The sequence below is a fragment of the Myotis daubentonii genome, chromosome 6 (genome assembly GCF_963259705.1).
Source record: "Myotis daubentonii chromosome 6, mMyoDau2.1, whole genome shotgun sequence".
Classification (NCBI taxonomy): domain Eukaryota; kingdom Metazoa; phylum Chordata; class Mammalia; order Chiroptera; family Vespertilionidae; genus Myotis; species Myotis daubentonii.
The window spans coordinates 93,499,387-93,520,053 of NC_081845.1; the positions used below are offsets into that span (position 1 = coordinate 93,499,387).

The window sequence follows — 20,667 nt, forward strand, 5'->3', positions numbered from 1 at the left end:
AGCGAGTGGACTTGTTGAAGCACAGTGCTCTCGGGCTCTTCCGTTTCCCTCGAAAAGGCACACGTTGTGCAAGAAAAACCCACCTTCCGCGCTAACGACAGGGCGATCACGAGAACTCGGTTTCTTACAGGCAATGCTCGCACCTTTTGTTTTATTTTATTATTTTTTAAATAAGCTTCTGTGGCAAGAAGTCAAGTCAGAGCGGTCAGGCCGAGGCCCAGGCCCGGGGTGGACACTTCGTCTCCTCTTTCCCGCGAAGGGCAGGCCTGGGGGATGGGGGTCACTGCAGGGGCCGCAGCGCAGAGCGGGACCGGGGAGCCCGGGCGCCAGGAGCCCGTCGCCGTCGCCAGGCCGGGAATGCGGGGGCAGAGCGGGGCAGCCACGGCGGTGCGGGCGGCGGGCCTCGCCCAGGGCGCCCCGGCGGTGCCGGGACCCTCGCCCCTCGGCGGAGGAGCAGCAGCAGGAGGAGCAGGAGGAGCAGGAGCAGAGCACCTCCCGCTGCGGCTCCCGTGCCCTCCTCCGCCGGCCGCGGTGTCCCGCGGGGCGGCCCAGCGACCCCGTAACCTGAGGCCGGGGCGGCGTGGAGCCCGCGAGGGCGGGCGGCGGGCGGCGGGCGGCACGTGACCCCGCCCTGTTGCCCGGGAGACCGCGGCGGTTTGTGTCCAGGTCCCCGACTCTCCACGAGCGCCCCGCCCCGGCGTCGCGGGGCCCGCCCCCCGGCTCTCGGCCCCGCCCGCCCGCCCGCGCCCCGCCCACCCCGCCGCGGCGGTGCTTCGGCGGAGCCTCGAGGCCGCCGGCCGCGGAGCCGCTCCGGGCGAGACGGCGGGTCCGGGAGGAGGTGAGGCGGCCGGGGCCGGGGCCCTGCCGCGGGGCGAGCGGGCAAGGAGGTGGCCCCGCTGCGCTCCGACGCCCGGCCTCTCCGACCTCCCGTCCCTCCCCAGGCCCCGGTGCCCCCGACTGCCCCGGGGAGACCCCGAGGCTGCCCCCGGGAGACCCCCGACTGCCCCCGGGAGACCCCGAGGCTGCCCCCGGAGACCCCCGGCTGCCCTCCTTTGGTTGGTCCACGGGGCGCGGCGGGCCGGGCCTCTGCCCCCGGACAGTTGGGGAGCCCCTGCCCCGACGCCAACGGCGCGCCGTCCCCCCCGCCCCCCAGGTCCCCAGGTTCCATCAGCAAAATGCAGGCGGTGGAGAAGAACGCGCCCCTGCAGGACCCGAGCGGCGCAGAGAGCGGCTCCCGCAAGCCCGGAGCCCCGGGGCCCACCCGGCAGGACAAGAGCAGCCCCGAGGAGCAGCCTCCGCGTAGGTCCCGTCCCGGGGCCCGCGCCCCGCGCCCCGCGCCCCTCGGGTGCTTAGTGTCCGGCCGGAGGGGCCGCTGAGGGCCCGCAGCGCAGCCCTGGCACCTCCCCGGGTCGGCTCGTCCTCCCCTCCGCCCCTGAGGCCCGGGGACCGCAAGGCCCCCACGGGAAGGACTCGGGCTGATTGTGTGAATCGGGCCGGATGGGGGCCGAGTCCGTTCAGGTCGCTCCTTTTCCTCGTGAGAGACGGGAGTGTTGCAGGTGACTGTGCTGCGACCGGCGGACCAGGCGGCCTCCCAAGCTGGGAACCGCGCCGGGAAGGCAGGGAGGCCGGGAGGGGGCCGGAGGCACCGAGTCGTCCCCGTCCCCGGAGAGCGGCGCGCCGGCCCGGCGGGCGGAGAGCAGTCCTTGGGCCCTCCCCGCAGAGCCGCCCGGCGCCCTGTCTGAGGCTCCATCCTGAGGCCCCGTCGGTTCCAAGCCATCTTTGCTGTTCTTGTATTTTCAGTTTGTAGGTGGAAAATGGCAGAATGATAAAGAACCCAGTGATCCCAGGCCGGAATTGTGTTATCTCAGGGCTTCGTTATCTCCCGAAGCGCCGGCCCCGGGCTCCCACGCCCCTTACACTGCAGATGTTCCTATCGGAGCACAAGGTCGCTTTGCTGGGCCCAACTCACTGGCACCCATCCTGCATTTCCCCTAAAACCATCTGCAGTGTAACTAGTCACCATCGGCAGACCTGCCCACATCCAACAACATGAGTTAAATTCTTTTTTTTTTTTTTTTTTGGTTAATCCTCACCCGGGGATATTTTTCCGTTTATTTTTAGGGAGAAACACATGGATTGGTTGCCTCCTGTAGGAGCCCCAACCAGGCCCTGTGCCCGGGAGAAGTCTGCAACCAAAGTATGTTGCCCTTGACGGGCATCGAACTCAGACCCGTTTGGTCCACAGGCGGGTGTTCTATGCACTGAGCCAAACCAGCTAGGGCGTGAGTTAAATTCTTGAAGATTGAAATGGGAAAAATTACTTCAAGGCCCTGCTACTTGAATTACGTTTGTTTCTCTTGTAGCCACATGGGGTCGCTGCTGGTTAAGAGACTGGCACTAAAGCAGCAAATTGGGTGCTTTGGAATCCGGATTTGAAATGTGGAGTCAAAGTGGGCTTTTTTGGTAAATACAATTTAAGCAATTTAAGTTCTTGAGGTGGCTTTTTTAATGAATCCAGAGTTGAAAATCAACTCTCAGTAAAATAATCAAATTCCTCTTTTAAAAAAATAAATTTGAGTTAGTTATATTATCTCGAAAATGTCTTTGTCCCCGGGATCAGGAATTAAAAAAACCTGCCTTAGTTGCACTTTGCCTCTGCCTCCCCTGTGGCCCTCCTTCCGGAGCGGCTGTTGGAGTTGCATGTGCTGTAGGGAGCACCCAGTCTTGTCAGAGCAATGAACTTGGATTTGTTGTCTGTCGTTGGAAAGTGTGCCTGTGTGTTTTCCCTCAGTCCTTCAGTAAGCTGCTATAGCTCGATTGCTGAAGATTTTCTCTTAATTCTCATTTGGAATTAGTGAGTTATTGGTAAGTTTACATATTTGACTGTGTTTGCCCATTTTAGCTGGGACTAAAGACTTCAGAGAGGCTGAAAAACAAAGGGAATTTCAACTATCCACTTCAGGTTCAATTCACCTAAGCAGGAACTTTGGTAAATCCTATAATCACCTTTTCCCCTTAACTTTTTTTAAAGTTTATTTTTATTGTTGAAAGTATTACAGATGTCCCCTTTGTTGTTTTTTCCCATTGACGCCCTCCACCCTGCACCTGCCCTTCCCATGCCTTCGCCACACTATTGCCTGTGTCCATGGGCTATGCATTATATGCATGTAAGTTCCCCAGTTAATCTCTCCCCTCAACCACCCCCAACTCCACCTTCCCTCCGGAATTCGTTAGTCTGCCCCATGCTTCTATGTCTACGGATCTATTTTGTTCATTAGTCTGTTTTGTTCATTAGATTCCATATATACTTATCTATATGAGATCATGTGATATTTATATTTTTCTGACTGGCTTATTTTGCTTAGCATAATACTTTCCAGGTCCATCCATGCTGTTGCAAATGGTAAGAATTCCTTCTTTTTTACTGCTGCATAGTATTCCATTATATAAATAAATGTACCCCAGCTTTTTTTATCCACTCATCTGCTGATGGGCACTTGGGCTGTTTTCAAATCTTAGCTATTTTATTTTTTAAAAAATATATTTTATTGATTTTTTTTACAGAGAGGAAGGGAGAGAGATAGTCAGAAACATCGATGAGAGAGAAACATCGATCAGCTGCCTCCTGCACATCTCCTACTGGGGATGTGCCCGCAACCCAGGTACATGCCCCTGACCGGAATCGAACCTGGGACCCTTCAGTCCGCAGGCCGACGTTCTATCCACTGAGCCAAACCGGTTTTGGCAAATCTTAGCTATTTTAAATTGTGTTGCTATGGACAGCAAAAGAAACGATCAACAAAGTGAAAAGAGAGCCTACCGCATGGGAGAACATCATTTGCCAATGATATATCCAATAGGGGTTAATTTTCAAAGTATATAGGAACTCATACAACTTAACAAAGGAAAGACCAACAATCCAATTGAAAAATGGGCAAAGAACCTAAATAGACACTTCTCCAAACTGTACATACAGATGGCCAAGAGACATATGAAAAAATGCTCAAAGTCACTAATCATCTAAGACAGTGGCCCTCAACCTTCTGGCCCTTTAAATACAGTTCCTCATGTTGTGACCCAACCATAAAATTATTTTCGTTGCTACTTCATAACTGTAATGTTGCTACTGTTATGAATCATAATGTAAGTATCTGATATGCAGGATGGTCTTAGGCGACCCCTGTGAAAGGGTCGTTCGACTGCCAAAGGGGTCGCGACCCACAGGTTGAGAACCGCTGATCTAAGAGCTGCAAATTAAAATGACAATGAGGTATCATCTCACACCTGTCAGAATGGCTATCATCAACAAATCCACAAACGACAAGTATTGGTGAGATTGTGGAGAAAAGTGCACTGCTGGTGGGAATGCAGACTGGAACAGCCTCTGTGGAAAACAGCATGGAGTTTTCGCAAAAAATTAAAAATGGAACTCCCATTTGACCCAGAGATCCCACTTCTAGGAATATATCCTAAGAAAGCCAAATCACTAATCAGAAAGAATATATGCACCCCTTAACTTTTCACCTTGAAATATTTTAAATTTGTTGAAAAGTTAACAGAACACAGTGATGCCCACACTGTGCCCACATTTCCGCCACATTTCATGTGCGTGCTCTCTATATTTTACCTCATGGAAAATAAGTCCTGTACCTCTAAAAACTTCATCATGTATCTTCTAAGAACAAAGGCATTCACCTATGTAACCTCTTTTCTACAATAACTGTTTACTTTTTGCATCATGAAATCTTTTTTTTAAATATATTTTTATTGATTTCACCGGGGAAGGGAGAAGGAGAGAAGGATAGAAACATCAATGATGAGAGAGAATCATTGATTGGCTGCCTCTTGCATGCCCCCTATTGGGGACTGAGCCCACAATCCAGGCATATGCCCTTGACCAGAATCGAACCTGGGACCCTTTAGTCCGCAGGCCGATGTTCTATCCACTGAACCAAATGGGCTAGGGCCATTAAAGCTTTTTATAAATGGAAAACTCAAAACATTTACAAAAGTAGAGAGGCTAAAATAATGAATCCCCATTTCATCATCACCAGCTTCAACAATTACCAAGTCATGGCCAGTCTTAGTTCATCAGTATCCCCTGCTCGTCTAGGAGCCAAATACTTTCCTGTGAACAAATGATGCTTCGTTGAAAGAGAGTGAGAAAAATGGTTTATTGTGTGAAACTTTGTTTTAGATGCCAAGTATCCAGTGTAACTACCATATACAGTGCGGCCTTGACTTACAAGTTTAATTCGTTCCGTGACGGAGCTCGTAACTCAAATGACTCGTATGTCAAATCAAAAAGTGAACGAGTGAGACACGTGATGCTGGGCTGACGTTGTGGCGTTCACTGTGACGTTCGCTGCGCCAACTAGCCGTGGGGTATCTGAAGCTGGCGCGTAACCCGAATTTTAGCTCGCAACTCAAAGCAAAAAATCGGCCGAGAGACGGCTCGTATCTCGAAAAACTCGTTAGTTGGGACACTCGTAAGTCAAGGCCCTATCTCATGTATGCCTATTTCATGAGAATCTACTGGTTGGGTCTTTACTAACAACTTACAACAGTGGTTCCCAAACGTGAGTGACAAAAATGCTTAGCAATATTTAGTAAAACGAAATAAAGCTACTGTGCTGAGTTCTTCCTAAAGCGAAGTTGATTCCACTTACAGGACTGCTCTTTACTCTGGCAGGATTCCCTGTCTGTTCTTTGGGAGGCCGCCCTGGGCTTCCGTCTGTAAACGATGGTTTCGGTGGAGGCAGAGTGGAGTTTTATTTGCGTATTTGCTTGTTTCTCTGGGCAAAGACGGCTAAACAGAAAGCTGGCCAGTTGTCAAAGTCTTTTTGGAAGTTTTATTAGTCTGTGACATACTAAAATGTGGGAGCTACTGCTTTAGAAGACCAGGTGACGTGGGCCCCTTGAGTATCATCGTGTGGAGAATTTAACTTTATCAGAAGCAGGAAGAGAAGTGTGGAATCATAATACGCGTTTATATCTTTGCAAATAAATTGTTTCTTTGCCATTTAATTGTTACTTTGTAGGAGAAAGGTCTTAATCAGTTTCACTTGCTGTTTTTTATAAAATAACTTCTTTGGTCCTCTCTTACCCCCATGGGGCCTGGCGTTCAGAAAACATAAAAGACTAGAACGGTTGAACAAGTTTGTGTAAGATCAGTTCAAATCCAAATGTGGGGCCTACTCAGTCTAGTGAGTGTGAATAACTAGACACCAGACTTGTGTGGGTGCCCATTGCCCACCACGAGTTCTCTCCGCCACAGGTCTGACAGAGTCAGTTAACGATGTTCCCGAGCTGAGCCGCAGGATTGGGATGGATCATGATTCCCACAGGGAAGAGAAGGTTTTACCTCCAAGCAGGTACAGGCTCCTCTCGTTTCCCTTCTTACTAGTCCTGGGGTAGGTGTTAGCACTAATGGCTGCTGGCCAGACGGGAAGCACTCTTATTTAATGACTAGAGGCCCGGTGCACAAAAATTTGTGCACTTGGGGCAGGGGCGGGGGGTGGTTCCTCAGCCTGGCTATTGCCCTCGTGCAGTCTGGGACCCCTCGGGGGATGTCCCCCTGCTGGCTTAGACCCGCTTCCCAGGGGGATCAGGCCTAAGCTGACAATCAGACATTCCTCTGGCAGCCCCGGAGCCCTCGGGGGATGTCCACTTGCCAGTGGGGAGCAGGCCTAAGCTGCAGTCAGACTCCTTAGCACTGCTGAGGAGGCGGGAGAGGCTCCCTCCACCACCGCTGTGCTGGCAGCTGTCAGCCTGGCTTGTGGCTGAGCAGAGCTCCCCATGTGGGAGTGCACTGACCACCAGAGGGCAGCTCCTGCACTGAGCCTCTGGTGGTCAATGTGTGTCATAGTGACCAGTCATTCCCAGTCATTCTGCTGTTAGGGTCAATTTGCATATTACCCTTTTATTATATAGAATACAATCAGTCATTGGATAGTAGCCTTAAGGTAATGAAACAGAAGAGTCATCAGTTATAATTGGTGGTATCAGGCGGTCAAGAAGCAAATTTTGTTGAACCAGTGAGTAAACGAAAGATATTACTATTGTTGGCTATTCACTCTGGGACCTCAGTTAATAATCCAATAGAAATACATGGATGTCAGACCTTCTGACAGCTACAGAGGAAGCAGCCTGGAATCGCCAGCCACGGCTGCAGCTAAAACAGTGCTCACTGTCTCTCAGTTTCTGTGGGTCGGAACCTGGGCAATGGCTTAACTGTGCCGTCAGCCTGTTGCCTGCTGGCGGGGGCATCCCTCAGCCCCTCACCACCTGGACCTCCCCACAGGGCAGCTGGCTTCCCTCACTGGGAGAATGAGAGTGTGGGAGTAGCCGCCCAAGACAGAAACGCTGCTCTGCTACTTCTGTTCCCTAGAGGGGAGTCCCTAAACCCAGCCCACACTCTAGGGAAAGAGTTCACCACAATGTAAATACCAGGAAATACAGATCTTTGGGGTCATTTTATCAGCTGCCTACACTAGCTCCTATCACTTACTCTTTTGAGTGAGAACAGATGAAAAGCCACAGATAAAAAGATTAATTTTCTAATAGTGGCACTTTCACCTGTTTTTTCTGGCTTCATAATCAGCTTAATTTGTGAATGAGGCTCATAAGCCTGTTGGTATATAGTCCTCCTCCCCCGCCAGCTTTGTTCTGAGTCCTCCTAGTCCCATTGGCATCGCAGTAAGAAGCACTCAGTGAGGAGGAAGCGCAGGGCACTGCTGCTCACTGGCAGTTCAGTGGCTAAAGTCACGTCAGATTTTTCATTTTTAAACAGTTCTGATTCCCACCAATAACCAGGTAAATCATGGTAGAGGTTGGCCGGCTGCCTTACATGCTTTTGTATTCACAACTCCAGGACTCTGTTGCTAAGGTGCCCTTCTCTGTCCCAAGCTGCTGCCCTGGTCTTCATGCTCTGACTCGCTCCTGCCCGATGCCAGCAGGTGTCCACACCACGCCCAGCTCCTCTGGGACAGGTTTTCACCCAAATCCAGACCTACCACCTCTCTCGCCACTTAGATGTGGCAGGAGGGGAGGAAAATGGAACAAGGGAGCGGAGGTCTGCTGGGGGCCGTGGCCAAGGAGCAGGGCTGGCATAGGCAGAGGAAACAGTTTGAGGTTACTCATTATTGGCAATTGGCTTTCCTGTGGGCTCATACGATGCTGTGGGTTCCTAAAGAAATCCCATGTTTAGGCATCATTCATCAGACATTGTTGAGTCCGTACTATGTGGCGGGCAGAATGCTGAGCGCTGGGGCGAGATACAACTAGAGCTGGAGCTGTAGGTGAGCCAGGCACCATCTTTGCTGCCAAGAACTTTCATAGGGGAGACAGCTGATAGCAGAAAATGACGGACCAGTTGTGTGTATGGAGCTTAATGAGCACGATCAGCTGCCCCGGAGGATCAGAGAGGTGTCCCCTGGCGGGGGATTTCGCCTACGAAGACTCGAGTTGAGTCTCTGAAGATGAATAGGTGCTGTCGGTGGGAAAGACCGCTCCAGGTACAGGAAGCAACATGTTGGAGGCACAGAGTGGTGGTAGAAGGTGCTCTGTGCTTTACAAGGGCTCGGTATGGTTGCACACAAGGCATTGAGACACAGGAGGAGGTAAATTGGAAAGGCAGGCAGAGCGGTATCAGGAGGGTCATGCAGTATAAGCCATTTATGCCCTTAAAGGGCTTTAAGTGAGCATGGCATCATGATCAGAATTACATCTTAGGAAAATCACTGGTTTTAGAACGAACTGGTGGAGAACAGATTAAAAAGAGACAAGACAGAAGGCAGGAGGATCCGGAATACACTATGACGGTGGTCCAAGTAAGAGATGATGGTAGGCAGGGGTGAACTCCAGAGACATTCAAGAAGCAAAATGTATGGACTCAGCGGTGGAGTGAATAAACAGGATGAAGAGGAAAGAGCTCAGCACAAGTCCAGCGCACACTGGACCGGGGGACAGGACAGTTGGCTACCTCTGATGGCTGAGATTTGTGAGTAGGGAGAGGAACTTTGACTTGTCTCTTCATCTTTGTGTTGCCTTTTTTCCTTTTTACAAGGAGCATGCATTACTGCTGTGCTTTTTTAAAGGGCAGATGTTTAATTCAAGACAACCAGTACCTATTTGGAAATGATGAGGTTCAGCCTCAGAATTTTCAAATAGTTCCTTTTCTATTAGTCTAACTCTGTAGCACAAAGACATCATTTAAGTAAACATTCTGAGGAAGACTGATTCCTGTCATTTCTGTTTTTTTAATTCACTAGAGGCCCGATGCACAAAATTCGTGCAAGGGGCTCGGCCCTCATAGCCCCAACTGCCTTGGCCTTCGCAGCCCCGACTTCGTCTGGAAGGGTGTCCGGACAGTTGTTCTGCTGTTCAGCCTAATTAGCATATTAGGTCTTTATTATATAGGATTATATAGGATATTTTTAGAGCAGTTTTAGTTCTACAGAAAAATAATCAGAAATTACAGAGAGTTCCTACCTACTCCCCTATTTACATCTTTATTAGTGTGGTGCATTTGTTACAATGGACAATCCAGTGTCAACACATTAACTCAAGTCCATAGTTTATGTTGGGGTTCACTTTTTGAGATGTATATACTATGGGTTTTGAAAATGTATAATGACGTGTATCCACTATTACTGTATCATACATAGTCATTTCACTGCCCTAAAATTCCACTGAGCTCCACCTCTTCATCCTTCCTCCCCTCCCCTCTCCCCCCGCCCCACCGCCGCCCCCCAAATCCTCGGCAACCAGCGATCTGTATGCTGACTCCATAGGCTTCCAGAAGGTCCTATATTTGGACTCATTCAGTAGGTGGCCTCAGATTGGCTTCTCTCACTCGGCAGTGCGCATGTAAGGCCCCTCTGTGTCTTTGGGGGTCTTGAGAGCTCATTCCTCTTCAGCACTGAATAACCTTCCATTTACCCACTCACCTATAGAATGGCATCGTGGTTGCCTCCAAGCTTTGGCGATTATGAATTGTTGTAGTCCAACCCCAGCAGGTCCAGGGGTCCCCAAAGGTGTGGACAGAGTCGGCGAAGACTATCCACCCTCTTCCTACGGTGAAGTCCTATCCATCCCAAGAGTGGGGCTTACCTAGGGGTCCCTGTTCGGGTGCCATATATGCCAGGTCCCTTGAAACAGCAAGGATGGACCGGCTCCCGGCAATGAATAAAGCTCTATCGACCTCCATTTGCAGGCTTTTGTGTGGACATAGGTTTCAGCTCACTGAGTAAATGCCAAGGAGCATGATGCCTGGATCGTATGGCAAGGGTGTGCTCGGTTTTGTAGAAACTGCCACATTGTCTTCCAGAGCGGCGGCTCCATCTTCATCCCCACCAGCAGTGACTGAGAGCTCCTGCCGCTCCAGTGTTCTGGGTTCTAGACTTTCTGATAGGTGTGTACAGTATCCCATCTGCATTTTAATTTGCAGTTCCCTGATGACATATGTTGCTGACCATCTTTTCATAGGCTTACTTGCCATCTGCATATCTTCTTTGGTGAGGTGTCGGTTCAGATCTTTTTCATTTTAAAATTGGGTTGTTTGTTTTCTTATTGTTGAGTTTTAAGAGTTCATTGTATATTTTGGAAAACAATCCTTTATCAGATGTGTGCTTAGCAAAGACTGTGGCTTGTCTTTTAATTCTCATAACAGTATCTCTCAGAGAGCAGAAGTTCTTAATTTTAATGAAGTGCAACTTACCAATTTTTTCCTTTTTTGGGTCTTGCTTTTGGTGTTGTATCTGAAAGTCATAGAAAAGCCCAAGGTGACCTAGATTTTCTCCTAGTTATCGTCTAGAAGTTTTATAGTTTTATGTTTAGTCTGTGAGCCATTTGTGGAAGGTAGAAGGTCTGTGTCTGAGTCATATTTTTGCCTGTGGGTGTCCAGTTGTTCCAGCACTGTTTGTTGAAAAGACTATCCTTTCTAAATGGAATTGCCTTTGCTTCTGTTTTTTTAAGGGTAAAAGGACCAATCTTCCTGGCTGCCATGACTGGCTGCCTGGTAGTGGCACTGAGCCTGGGGTAGAGGAGGAGCCGGTCTGGAGGAGGAAGATAGTGAATTCCATTTAGATGCCGATTTGGAAGTATCTGGGTATTTCAGTGCAATGTGCAGTCAGAGAGGGACAATCCTTTCCGGGACCTGAGGACTAGAGGGCAGTGACAGGCCTTGAGTGCATTGCTGTATGTGCACACAAATAGAAACCAAGCCCCGTGTCATCCAGGCCGGATGCAAAATCAGGGCCCGAGCTCCACCTGGCCTCTGCTCAGGCTCTTCCTGCCGCAGAGGGAGGGCGGCTCTGGATCACCGGGCCCTTGACATCCACGTCTGACCCCAGCTCTTCAACTCTGCTGCAAGCCACGCGCAGTTCTGGGCCTTCCCCTGTCAGTATAATGGTCTTTTATCGCAGCAAACACTGTCTGTGTGGGGCTTAGGAGACAGGACCTTAGGACAGTTTTTGGACAGAGAAAGTAATTTGTATTTAACCCCTTTACAGTCTGGAAGGCCAGGCCAAGGACGCAATGCACAATGCCTTTTGGGATCACCTTAAAGAGCAGCTGTCAGCGACGCCCCCAGACTTCAGCTGTGCTCTCGAACTTCTGAAAGAAATTAAAGAGGTGAGTCACCAGCCTTCCGCTGGCAGGTGTAACGTTCCCAGGCATCCCAGCTCATTCGAATGTCAGTGGCTAGCAAATTCCAACTGGCATGGCCCATGAATCAGTCAGAATCTAACCTGTAGACAGAAATCGCAGAGTCATTTCAACAAGGAGTTTTAATATAAAAATTACCACAGGGCATTGGAGAAATGAGGGCTTTGGGCTAGTCAGAAGCAAGGGGAACTCTCAGGAATACGGGAAAATCAGATCTAAGGCGAGCCCAGCACACCCGCGGCTGACATAGACACCCAAGGGTCCACTGGGGAGGGCACAGCTGTGCCGGGGAAGTTGCTGGCCTGTGTGTGCTGCTGAGCACCGTGCACGGCAGGAGCCCGCCTGGGAGACGCCGCTGGGCCGTGGGAGCCGGGCGCTGCACAGCCATGCCTCCTGCCGGAGCTGCCGAGTGAGCAGCCTACTCGGAGAGAAAGGCTCTCGGCTTTTGCCTTGTCTTTCTAGTATGTGATGGGCACACCCTAAAGCGACCTGCCCCGCCCCACCCCGAGATCCACATCCTTAAGTAGTCCTGTCTCCTTGATGGGGACGAGATCTGTAACTTACCTCTAACCAGTGGAACATGGCAAAGGTGGGGGATGTCACACCTCACTGCGGAGACTCTCAGCAGACGGAGGTCCTCCTGCCGGCCTGGAAGAACAAACAGGTGCCCGTGGAGAGGCCACCTGGCAGGGAGCTGCAGGTGCCTCAGGACCAGCCTCCGGCCAGCAGCCAGTCAGAGCTGGGCCCTTCGGGTTACAGCTGTAAGGAAGTGAATTCAGCCACGATTTGAATGAGCCCAGCTGACACCCTGTTACAGCTGGCGAGACCCTGAACAGAGGACCCAGTAAATAAACTGTGCCTGGGCCCCTCACCCACAGATGCTGTGAGACAACAAATGTACATGCTTTCTTTTTCTTTTTTTTTAAAAAAATATGTTTTTATTAATTTTAGAGAGAAAGGAAGAGGGAGAGAGAGTTTAGAAACATCAGTGATGAAAGAATCACTGATCAGCTGCCTCCTGCCTGCCCCCTACTGGGGATAGAGCCCACAACCCGGGCATGTGTCCTGACCAGGAATCTAACTATGACATCCTGGTTCATGGGTCAACCACTGAGTCATACCGACCAGGCTATATATGCTTAATTAAGCCTCTGAGTGTATGGTAATTTGTTATGCTGCACAGAAACTAATTAACAGTGCCCTCTACAGATGATGCTTAAAGTTTACCATCTAGTAAAGAAAAAATATTTAAAGGACTTCATTTTTTTCAGAGCTGAGAAAACAAGGGTGGATTTAGGGCAGAGAGACAATCAAGTGACGAATGTCACATTTCACTCCTTTGGCTGCTCAGCTTCCATACGCAGCCTCCACACACTGAACCCCCCAGGCAGCCAGTCTCACCGCTGGGCGGGTCGGACAGCACCGAGCTCCTCATGAGAGGGCGCAGCCCCCAGGGCCGCCCGAGGTCCGATGGTGAGGGCTTACTTCCCGACGAGGCCCAGGAGCCAGCCAGGAACCGTTTCTCCAAAGGCAGGTAGTTCTGCAGAGCTGTGCTCCACACCCCTGGAGACCTGTGCTGTGCGGCCCCTGCTGGCCAGAGGCGCTGGACGGCACCCTCACTGCCACGGACACGTCACGTATCACGGCCCTGCGGGATGGTAAGGCCAAGTGGTCGTGTGGCTGGTACGGCTGCCTGGACTTGCTGCGGAGCCTCCTCGGGCTCTGGTTCCCACTTGAAATTGGTAACCTGTGAGCGACTCAAAATGGGTGTCGAACCAGAACCTTAGAGGGTTTTTTTAATTGTAAGAGTTTGAGTTTATTTGAGCCAAACTGACAACAAGCCAGGAAGAAGATCTCAAATGCTCTGAAGAAGGACCGTTTTGCAGTGTCTTTTATACACCTGGGACGAACAATGGGGAAGAACCATGGACAGGGCTTGCTTGAGGTGAAGATGATCCTTTTACTGAAGAAGTTAGGTGCCAGCTAGGAACTTATGATGAGTCACGTGGCGTACCAGAGTCCCTTCACCTCCACAAAACCCTGAGGTGCTGTATGCGGCCTCGATGCAAAGGCCTGCCAGGGCTGCGCCTCTTTTTCACGGTGGGTGCCGGGAGGCACACCGCCGGCCGTTCACCCGGGAGGACTTGGCTGGCCAGGTGCACACCTCTGGAGCTCTGCCAGCTTCATCGGGCCCACGGCAGCTGCATGATGCGGGGGACTAGCCATCCTCCAGTCTGCCTGCCTAAGGCAGGGGCGGGGAGCCTTTTTCCTGCCCAGGGCCATTTGGATGTTTATAACATCACTCACAGGCCATGCAAAATGGTCAACTTAAAAATTAGCCTGCTGCCAAAACCGGTTTGGCTCAGTGGATAGAGCGTCGGCCTGCGGACTGAAGGGTCCCAGGTTCGATTCCGGTCGGGGGCATGTACCTGGGTTGCGGGCACATCCCCAGTGGGAGGTGTGCAGGAGGCAGCTGATCAATGTTTCTCTCTCATCGATGTTTCTGACTCTCTATCTCTCTCCCTTCCTCTCTGTGGAAAATCAATAAAATATATTTTAAAAAAATTAGCCTGCTGTCTTTGGTCAAACATGTAATTAACTCACCCCTCATGCCTGGGCAGGGCCAGGCCAAATGACTTCTCGGGCCTTACACAGCCCTTGGGCCGGACGTTTCCCACCCCTGTTCTGAGGCATCTAAAACGCGGAGTACTTGCTACTTGCTGCTCATGAAGCCATGGGCGTCAGCCATTTCAGTGAGAACTTCTCTTTTGCCAGTTCTGTATCACTCGGCGTCTAATCAGGAGGAAGAAACAAGATAGTAATTTGAACAGAGAAGCAGGGTGCCAGGCTTGCCCAGGGGAGCGCACGGACCAGGGGGACCTCTCCCTCTCGCTGTACATGGGAGGCGCTGAGGGCGCCAGGGTGACACTGGCATAGTCCACCATGAAGTTCAGGGCACAGAGCAGCTTCCATTTTCACGGCTGACAGCGGAGCTGAGCACACGGGATCGTGTTACGACAACACGACGTTCCATTCAATTAAACGGGCGTTCCTCGAACCCCATCCCTGGACCCGCTGTGTTCTGTCTGCTGCAGAGGCACGGAGATGAGGCAGACTGCTCACAGGGACCTAACATTTTCAGTTAATAGACTGTTTCCGGTGACACCTGACAGTTCCTTTGCCTCGTTCCTCCTCGCTCTTTGAAGTAAATCTCAAGCGTGCCTGCTTTTTAAAATGAAGAGCACCTCGTCGCCATGTGGTGTGTATTTCATATTTGTTGCACGCTGAGTTCCTTTTTATCGCGCCCCTTCATTTTGTTTCTCTATCTCATTCTGCCTAGAGAATGATACCTTACTGCTGTAATTGGTCCCCTGAAGCCGTGGCCTATTGTTGGTCCTTAAACAAAGATAAATATTAGGAAATTTAGGGACCCGACTTCTTGATCCTTAAAAGACAGGCTGGGCCCCGGCTGGGGTGGCTCAGCTCGTTGGAGTGCCGTTCCATCCTGTAGGCCGATATGGCAGGTTTGATCCCCAGTCAGGGCACATACCCAGGTTTTGGGTTGATTCCCTTGAGAGAGAGAGAATCTCTCCCCCTCTCTCTGAACAGCAGACCCCGGCTGGGATGTGTGTGGCTAATGGGGTTTCCGCGAGGAAAGTGGGGCTCTGAGCAGAGTGCAGCCCCTGGGTTTCCTTCCTGGGCAGATCTTGCTGTCGCTGCTGTTGCCACGCCAGAGCCGCCTGAGAAGTGAGGTGGAGGAAGCTCTGGCCGCCGACCTGCTGCAGCGGGAAGCGGAGCGCGGGGACCTGAACATCCTCCGTCTCTCCAAGTGCATCCTCAGCATGATGACGCTGCTGTGCGCGCCGCTTCGGGACGAGGCCGTGCAGAGGCTGGACGGCATCACAGACTCCGCTCTGCTCCTGAGGTGAAGCCTGGCTACTGTCCCTGGAACCTGCCGCCCCCGGGCCACCCCCGAGTGGCCGCCCCGTCCCAGCTGCTCTTCCCTGCGAACCCCATCCTGAGTCCTTCCCTCTGGCCGATGAGCTTTCCTTTTCCAAAGATGGCCTTGCAGGGCCCTCTGGGTATCCTCAGGTGGGCTGGGCCCCATGTAACACCCTACCATGCAACATTCGCGTATGCAGGCTTTTCTTCCAAGAAGTTCCAACGTTGCTTTCCCAGGTTTTCTTGTTGCAGTTCACATAGTATGAGGGGCAGAGGTGAGGGGTTATCCCCATTTCATCGCTCCAGAAAATTAAAAAAAAATAGTAGACCCATAACCCTGGCCAGGTAGCTCAGTTGGTTAGATTGTCGTCCCAATACTCTAAGGTTGTGGTTTTGATCCCCGGTCAAGGCACATACAAGAATCAACCAATGCCCTGGCCGGTTTGGCTCAGTGGATGGAGCGTCGGCCTGCGGACTCAGGGGTCCCGGGTTCGATTCCGGTCAGGGGCATGTGCCTTGGTTGTGGGCACATCCCCAGTTTAGGGGTGTGCAGGAGGCAGCTGATCGATGTTTCTTTCTCATCGATGTTTCTGGCTCTCTATCCCTCTCCCTTCCTCTCTGTAAAAAATCAAAAAAAGAAAAAAAAAAAAAAGAACCAGTGATGCATAAATAAGTGGAACAGCTCCCCTTCTCTCTCTCTCTCTCTCTCTCTCTCTCTCTCTCAAATCAATAAAATAAAATAAAGTAATTGGCCCAGAAATAGCATCACCTATAATCCCACTTCCCAGAGAGAATGGTTAGTGTCTGGTGTGGTCTTCCACTGACGCCCTTTTTAAGAGCAGAGTGGCTTGTGGGAGTAGGTCTGGCTCAGAGGCTTCGCGGTCCAGACACCTGTTTCCCACGCTGCCACCCGCTCGCTCTGGGCCTGGGTCCTGGCTCCCATGTCATCTTTGTAAATTGGGGGGCAGGGCTGTCAGTTTAGAGCCCCCTGACTCCCGGAGACCCATGAACACGCTGTTCTGTCTTTCAGGGGGATCTTCCAGGTTCTGGGCCTGATGAGGATGGACATGAGGAACTACACGTTGCAGAGCTGCCAGCCCCACCTGCGGGAGCACTCCATCCTGCACGAGCGGGCGCAGTTCCAGGAGCGCCTCAGCAGGCAGCCGGGTGCGCGGGCGGGCGGGCGGGGGGAGCGGCCTGGGGCTGCCTAGGAGGCCAGCCAGCACTGCCTCCTTCTAGGCCAGCGATGGCGAACCTTTTGAGCTCGGCGTGTCAGCATTTTGAAAAACCCTAACTTAACTCTGGTGCCGTGTCACAGATAGAAATTTTTTGATATTTGCAACCATAGTAAAACAAAGACTTATATTTTTGATATTTATTTTATATATTTCAATGCCATTTAACAAAGAAACATCAACCAAAAAAATGAGTTCGCGTGTCATAGGTTTGCCATCACTGTTCTAGAAGTTTCTTCCTCGGTGTGTGTGGTGGTGGTGGTGGGGGGGGGGCACAGGGAGCAGTCATCTAAGACAGAAAGGCCCCCATCAGCATTAGCTCCTGGCCAGGGAGTGTGGAGCGGACCTCCCGCTGAGGCTGCCGCCCCGCCCCAGGCCTCCTGGACCACACGACCAAGTGGCTGAGCCGCGCGGCCGCCGACCTGAGGCCTGTCCCGGACGCTCCCGCCTCCAGCGGGGCCGGCGCCTCTCCAAGCGAGGCAGCCTCCGGCCCGGAGCCCCTGAGCCCCGCCGTGGTGCTGTCCCAGGCTTTCCTGAACCTTCTTCTCTGGGACGCTGACCACGACGAGGAGTTCCCTGAGGTAGGCCTGTGGGCGCCCCGCAGCTGTGGCCGGGACCTCGGGCAGGGCCCCGCCTCACGGCCTGTCCGTCCTCAGACGCTGCTGGCGGACAGGGCGCGGCTGCGGGAGCTGGAGGTGCAGCTGCGCCGCCTCACCGTCCTGGCCTCCGTCCTGCTGGTGGCCAGCAGCTCCTGCGGCAGCGTCCTGTTCGGCTCCCCGCAGTTCGTGGACAAGCTGAAGCGCACCGCCCACGCCCTCACCGAGGAGTTCGATTCCAGGTGAGCTGCGCGGGCCTTCGTCTTTGGAGATGACACGTCCGAGGACACAGGCGGGTCCGGCCACAGCGAGGCCCGTGGCCCAGGTCGCTGGGGTCTCTCTGTAGCTGGTCTTGAGGCTTGTGACAGACACACAGAACTGAGAACTGTCCTCCACGGGGAGTAACGTGGGGGCTGTTTGCTGCGAAGTGATTCACCCTCTTGTTTGCTGCAAAGGAGTCGCTGGGCTGAGAGGCTGGCGGGGTGGGCTTAGTGGGCGTGTGGGGCGGGATCGGGCAGCGTGGCGTGCAGGCCCTCACGCCGGCGGTGGTCACTGTCACTGGTGAAAGCAGGACGGCCCTGGGAAATGTCCAAGAAAGTCTTAAAATGGACCTCCGTGCGCAGACACAAATGCCGGGGGCCGAGGGACACTGAGGCGACCCGAGGGCCCACCCAGTGCTCGTCGGAGTTGGCTTTAATTTATCTTGTTCCCTGAGAAGTAGAACGTGGTGCTGTGTGTAGAGAATAGTTGATGTGTTGAGATAAGAGCGAGACACTGATCCCACCCATTGGCTGGGCTGCTGCCGGGCTGGGTGGGGGCAGGAGGAGGTCTGGGAGTCCCCCCGAGGGCTCCGGCCCATGCCAGGCCGGCGGTGGCTCCCAGCCTCCTCTCCCTGTGCTCTAGGCCCGAGGAGGTCATGCTGACTGTGAGCGAGCAGGTGTCTCAGGAGATCCACCAAAGCCTCAAGAGCATGGGCCTCGCTCCTCTGAGCAGCGACAACATGGCCTCTCTGACGGGACAGCTCCAGGACATTGCCCACGCGCAGAACTGTGTCCGCAGCGTCATCGGTGAGTGTGCTGGGTGGGGAGGCCGTGTGGCTGAGGGAGACTCCCCTTGGAAGTCGGCCGCTGAGCCACCTGCCGGTAAAAGGCGCGATCTCTGGGCAGGTCACGTTTCAGGCTTTAGTTTTTCAAAATGTTGGGTTGAAAAAATATATCTTTTGTAGTTGAAAGACAGACTCTGGCTCTAAGGAAGATCTGCACCAGGAATTCATGACTTCCAGGTGTGGCACACGCCAACCACCCTATTAGCCCATCCCTGGCCTTCTTGGTCATTTCTGACTGCAGTCTTAGACACGGGACGTTCACCCCTGCCCACAAGCAACGCTGCTGGCTAGGCTGCCGGCTGCTCCCCTGGCAGGGACTCCTGCCCCCACCGTCCCACGTGGGAATGGAGGCTCTGAGCTTGGCCTTGCTCTTAACCTCAGCCGTCCAAGGGCTCAGCCTGAGCGCCTCCTGTGTGTCATATCCTCATCAGTCACTGGTGGGTGCTAAGCAAGCTTTGGAATGGTCAAAAACATACTAGCCACTGGTTGCCAATCCTCACTTTGCCCTTGAGGGCTACATAGCAGCCCCTCCTCCCCGTCCCCCTCCCCAAACAAAACAGATTTCCGTGTCAAGTGAGGTTAACTTAGAGCTTGGACGAGTGCAGGGCCGCTTCTCCCTGAACGTCGCCTGCCGCTTCCCTTCTCACTGTCTTTCCTGCTCGCAGATCAGCGGATCCACCTGTTTCTCAAATGCTGCCTGGTTCTCGGAGTGCAGCGCTCTCTGCTAGACCTCCCCGGGGGCCTCACTCTCATTGAGGCAGAGCTGGCAGAACTGGGCCAAAGGTTTGTCAACCTAACACACCACAATCAGCAGGTGTTCGGCCCCTACTACACGGAGATCCTGAAAGCCCTCATCCCCCTGGGCGAGGCCCCGGAAACAGGAGTGGAGTCCCTCTGATGGACCAGCCCTGAGCCCTGGCGCCTTGATCCAGGAGAGAAGCCCATCGTTTTCCTGGGTGACATCACAGAGACTAGCCCAGCAGCAGCCTCCCTCCCTCCTGCAGCCAGTACTAGCGCTGTAGTGACCACACATGTAAACACCAGCGGGCCCCACGCATTCACTAATAAACTTGTGAACTGCAAGCAAACGCTCACTCTGTGCAGCCACGGCCAGAACCTGTGCCCTTGGCCCCCAGCGAGCTACAAAGCCAAGAACCACTGCATATCCGGCTCATCTTTTACCTTCATCTAAGAAGCTACTGCCGTCCATGCACGATACTAAGTTTGGGTTTTGCAGGGGTTTGTCTGTTAGGTCTGGCCGGCTGGAGTAAACCTCCTCTAGGACTTCCAGGCAATCATGCTCATGGGCTCCCTCAGCGATGGGTAGAAAGGTGGCAGGATTAAGAGTTCTCACTGCTGCTAATCATACCCGCAGATTCTCACATAACAGCCCTTGATACTGAGTCATTTAAGCATGAGTCAGCCAGTGCTGCCCCCTGCTTCCAGCAGGGTGACAACAGCATGAGGTACTTTTACATTTAAGGTTTGTCCTAAGGTAAGCTTATCCGCCTCCTTGACTAATAATGGCTGCAAGGGCCCTGAGACACAGGGGCCACCCGGAGGCAACCGGGTCAGTCCGCTTGGAGAGAGAGGCTACTGGTCTTTGCCAGGGTCCAAACCCCTGGGTTAGAACTCCTAGGGCTACCCCGCTGTTCTCATGAACAAAAAGATTAAAGTCTCGCGTCACATCTGGTAGCCCTAGTGCCAGGGCCTCAGTGAGCTTTGCCTTTATAGTGACGAAGGCTTTCTCCTGTTCGGGACCCCAGTCTATGGGTGCCTTCTCTTCTCCTCTTAAAGCTTCATAGAGAGGCTTGGCCAGGTCTGAAAGCCCTGGGATCCAAATTCGACAGAACCCTGCCGCTCCCAGGAATTCCCAAATCTGCTTCCTGGTGCTGGAGACTGGGATGGCACATACTGCTGCTTCCTTTCAGTCCCTAGCCTTCGTTTCCCTTGGGTGATCCGGAAGCCTAGATACTTGAGTTCTTTCTGACAAATCTGTGCTTTTTTTTAGACACCCAAAAACCTGTTTCAGTTAATAGTCCCAGAAGGGCTCGTGTTCCCTCCCAGCCCTGAGCTCATGTGGAGCTGGCCAGTAGGAGGTCGGCTACATACTGGAGTAGAA

General features: G+C 52.7%; 1 protein-coding gene across 4 annotated transcripts; it reads left to right on the forward strand.

Annotated features, from left to right (window-relative positions):
• Positions 1-747: 747 nt before the first annotated feature.
• On the forward strand, positions 748-19,624 carry TCP11 (t-complex 11). 4 transcript variants are annotated; one of them, XM_059699685.1, is made up of 10 exons: positions 748-838; positions 1,154-1,299; positions 6,278-6,374; positions 11,514-11,634; positions 15,372-15,592; positions 16,640-16,776; positions 17,220-17,425; positions 17,501-17,682; positions 18,344-18,507; positions 19,211-19,624. In XM_059699685.1, the coding sequence occupies exons 2-10, from the start codon at positions 1,176-1,178 to the stop codon at positions 19,441-19,443; spliced, it is 1,485 nt and encodes a 494-aa protein (XP_059555668.1). In that variant the 5' UTR covers positions 748-838; positions 1,154-1,175; the 3' UTR covers positions 19,444-19,624. The 4 variants fall into 4 exon arrangements, with proteins under 4 accessions (XP_059555668.1, XP_059555670.1, XP_059555671.1 ...); XM_059699687.1 differs by lacking the exon at positions 6,278-6,374; XM_059699688.1 differs by lacking the exons at positions 6,278-6,374; positions 11,514-11,634.
• Positions 19,625-20,667: the final 1,043 nt, after the last annotated feature.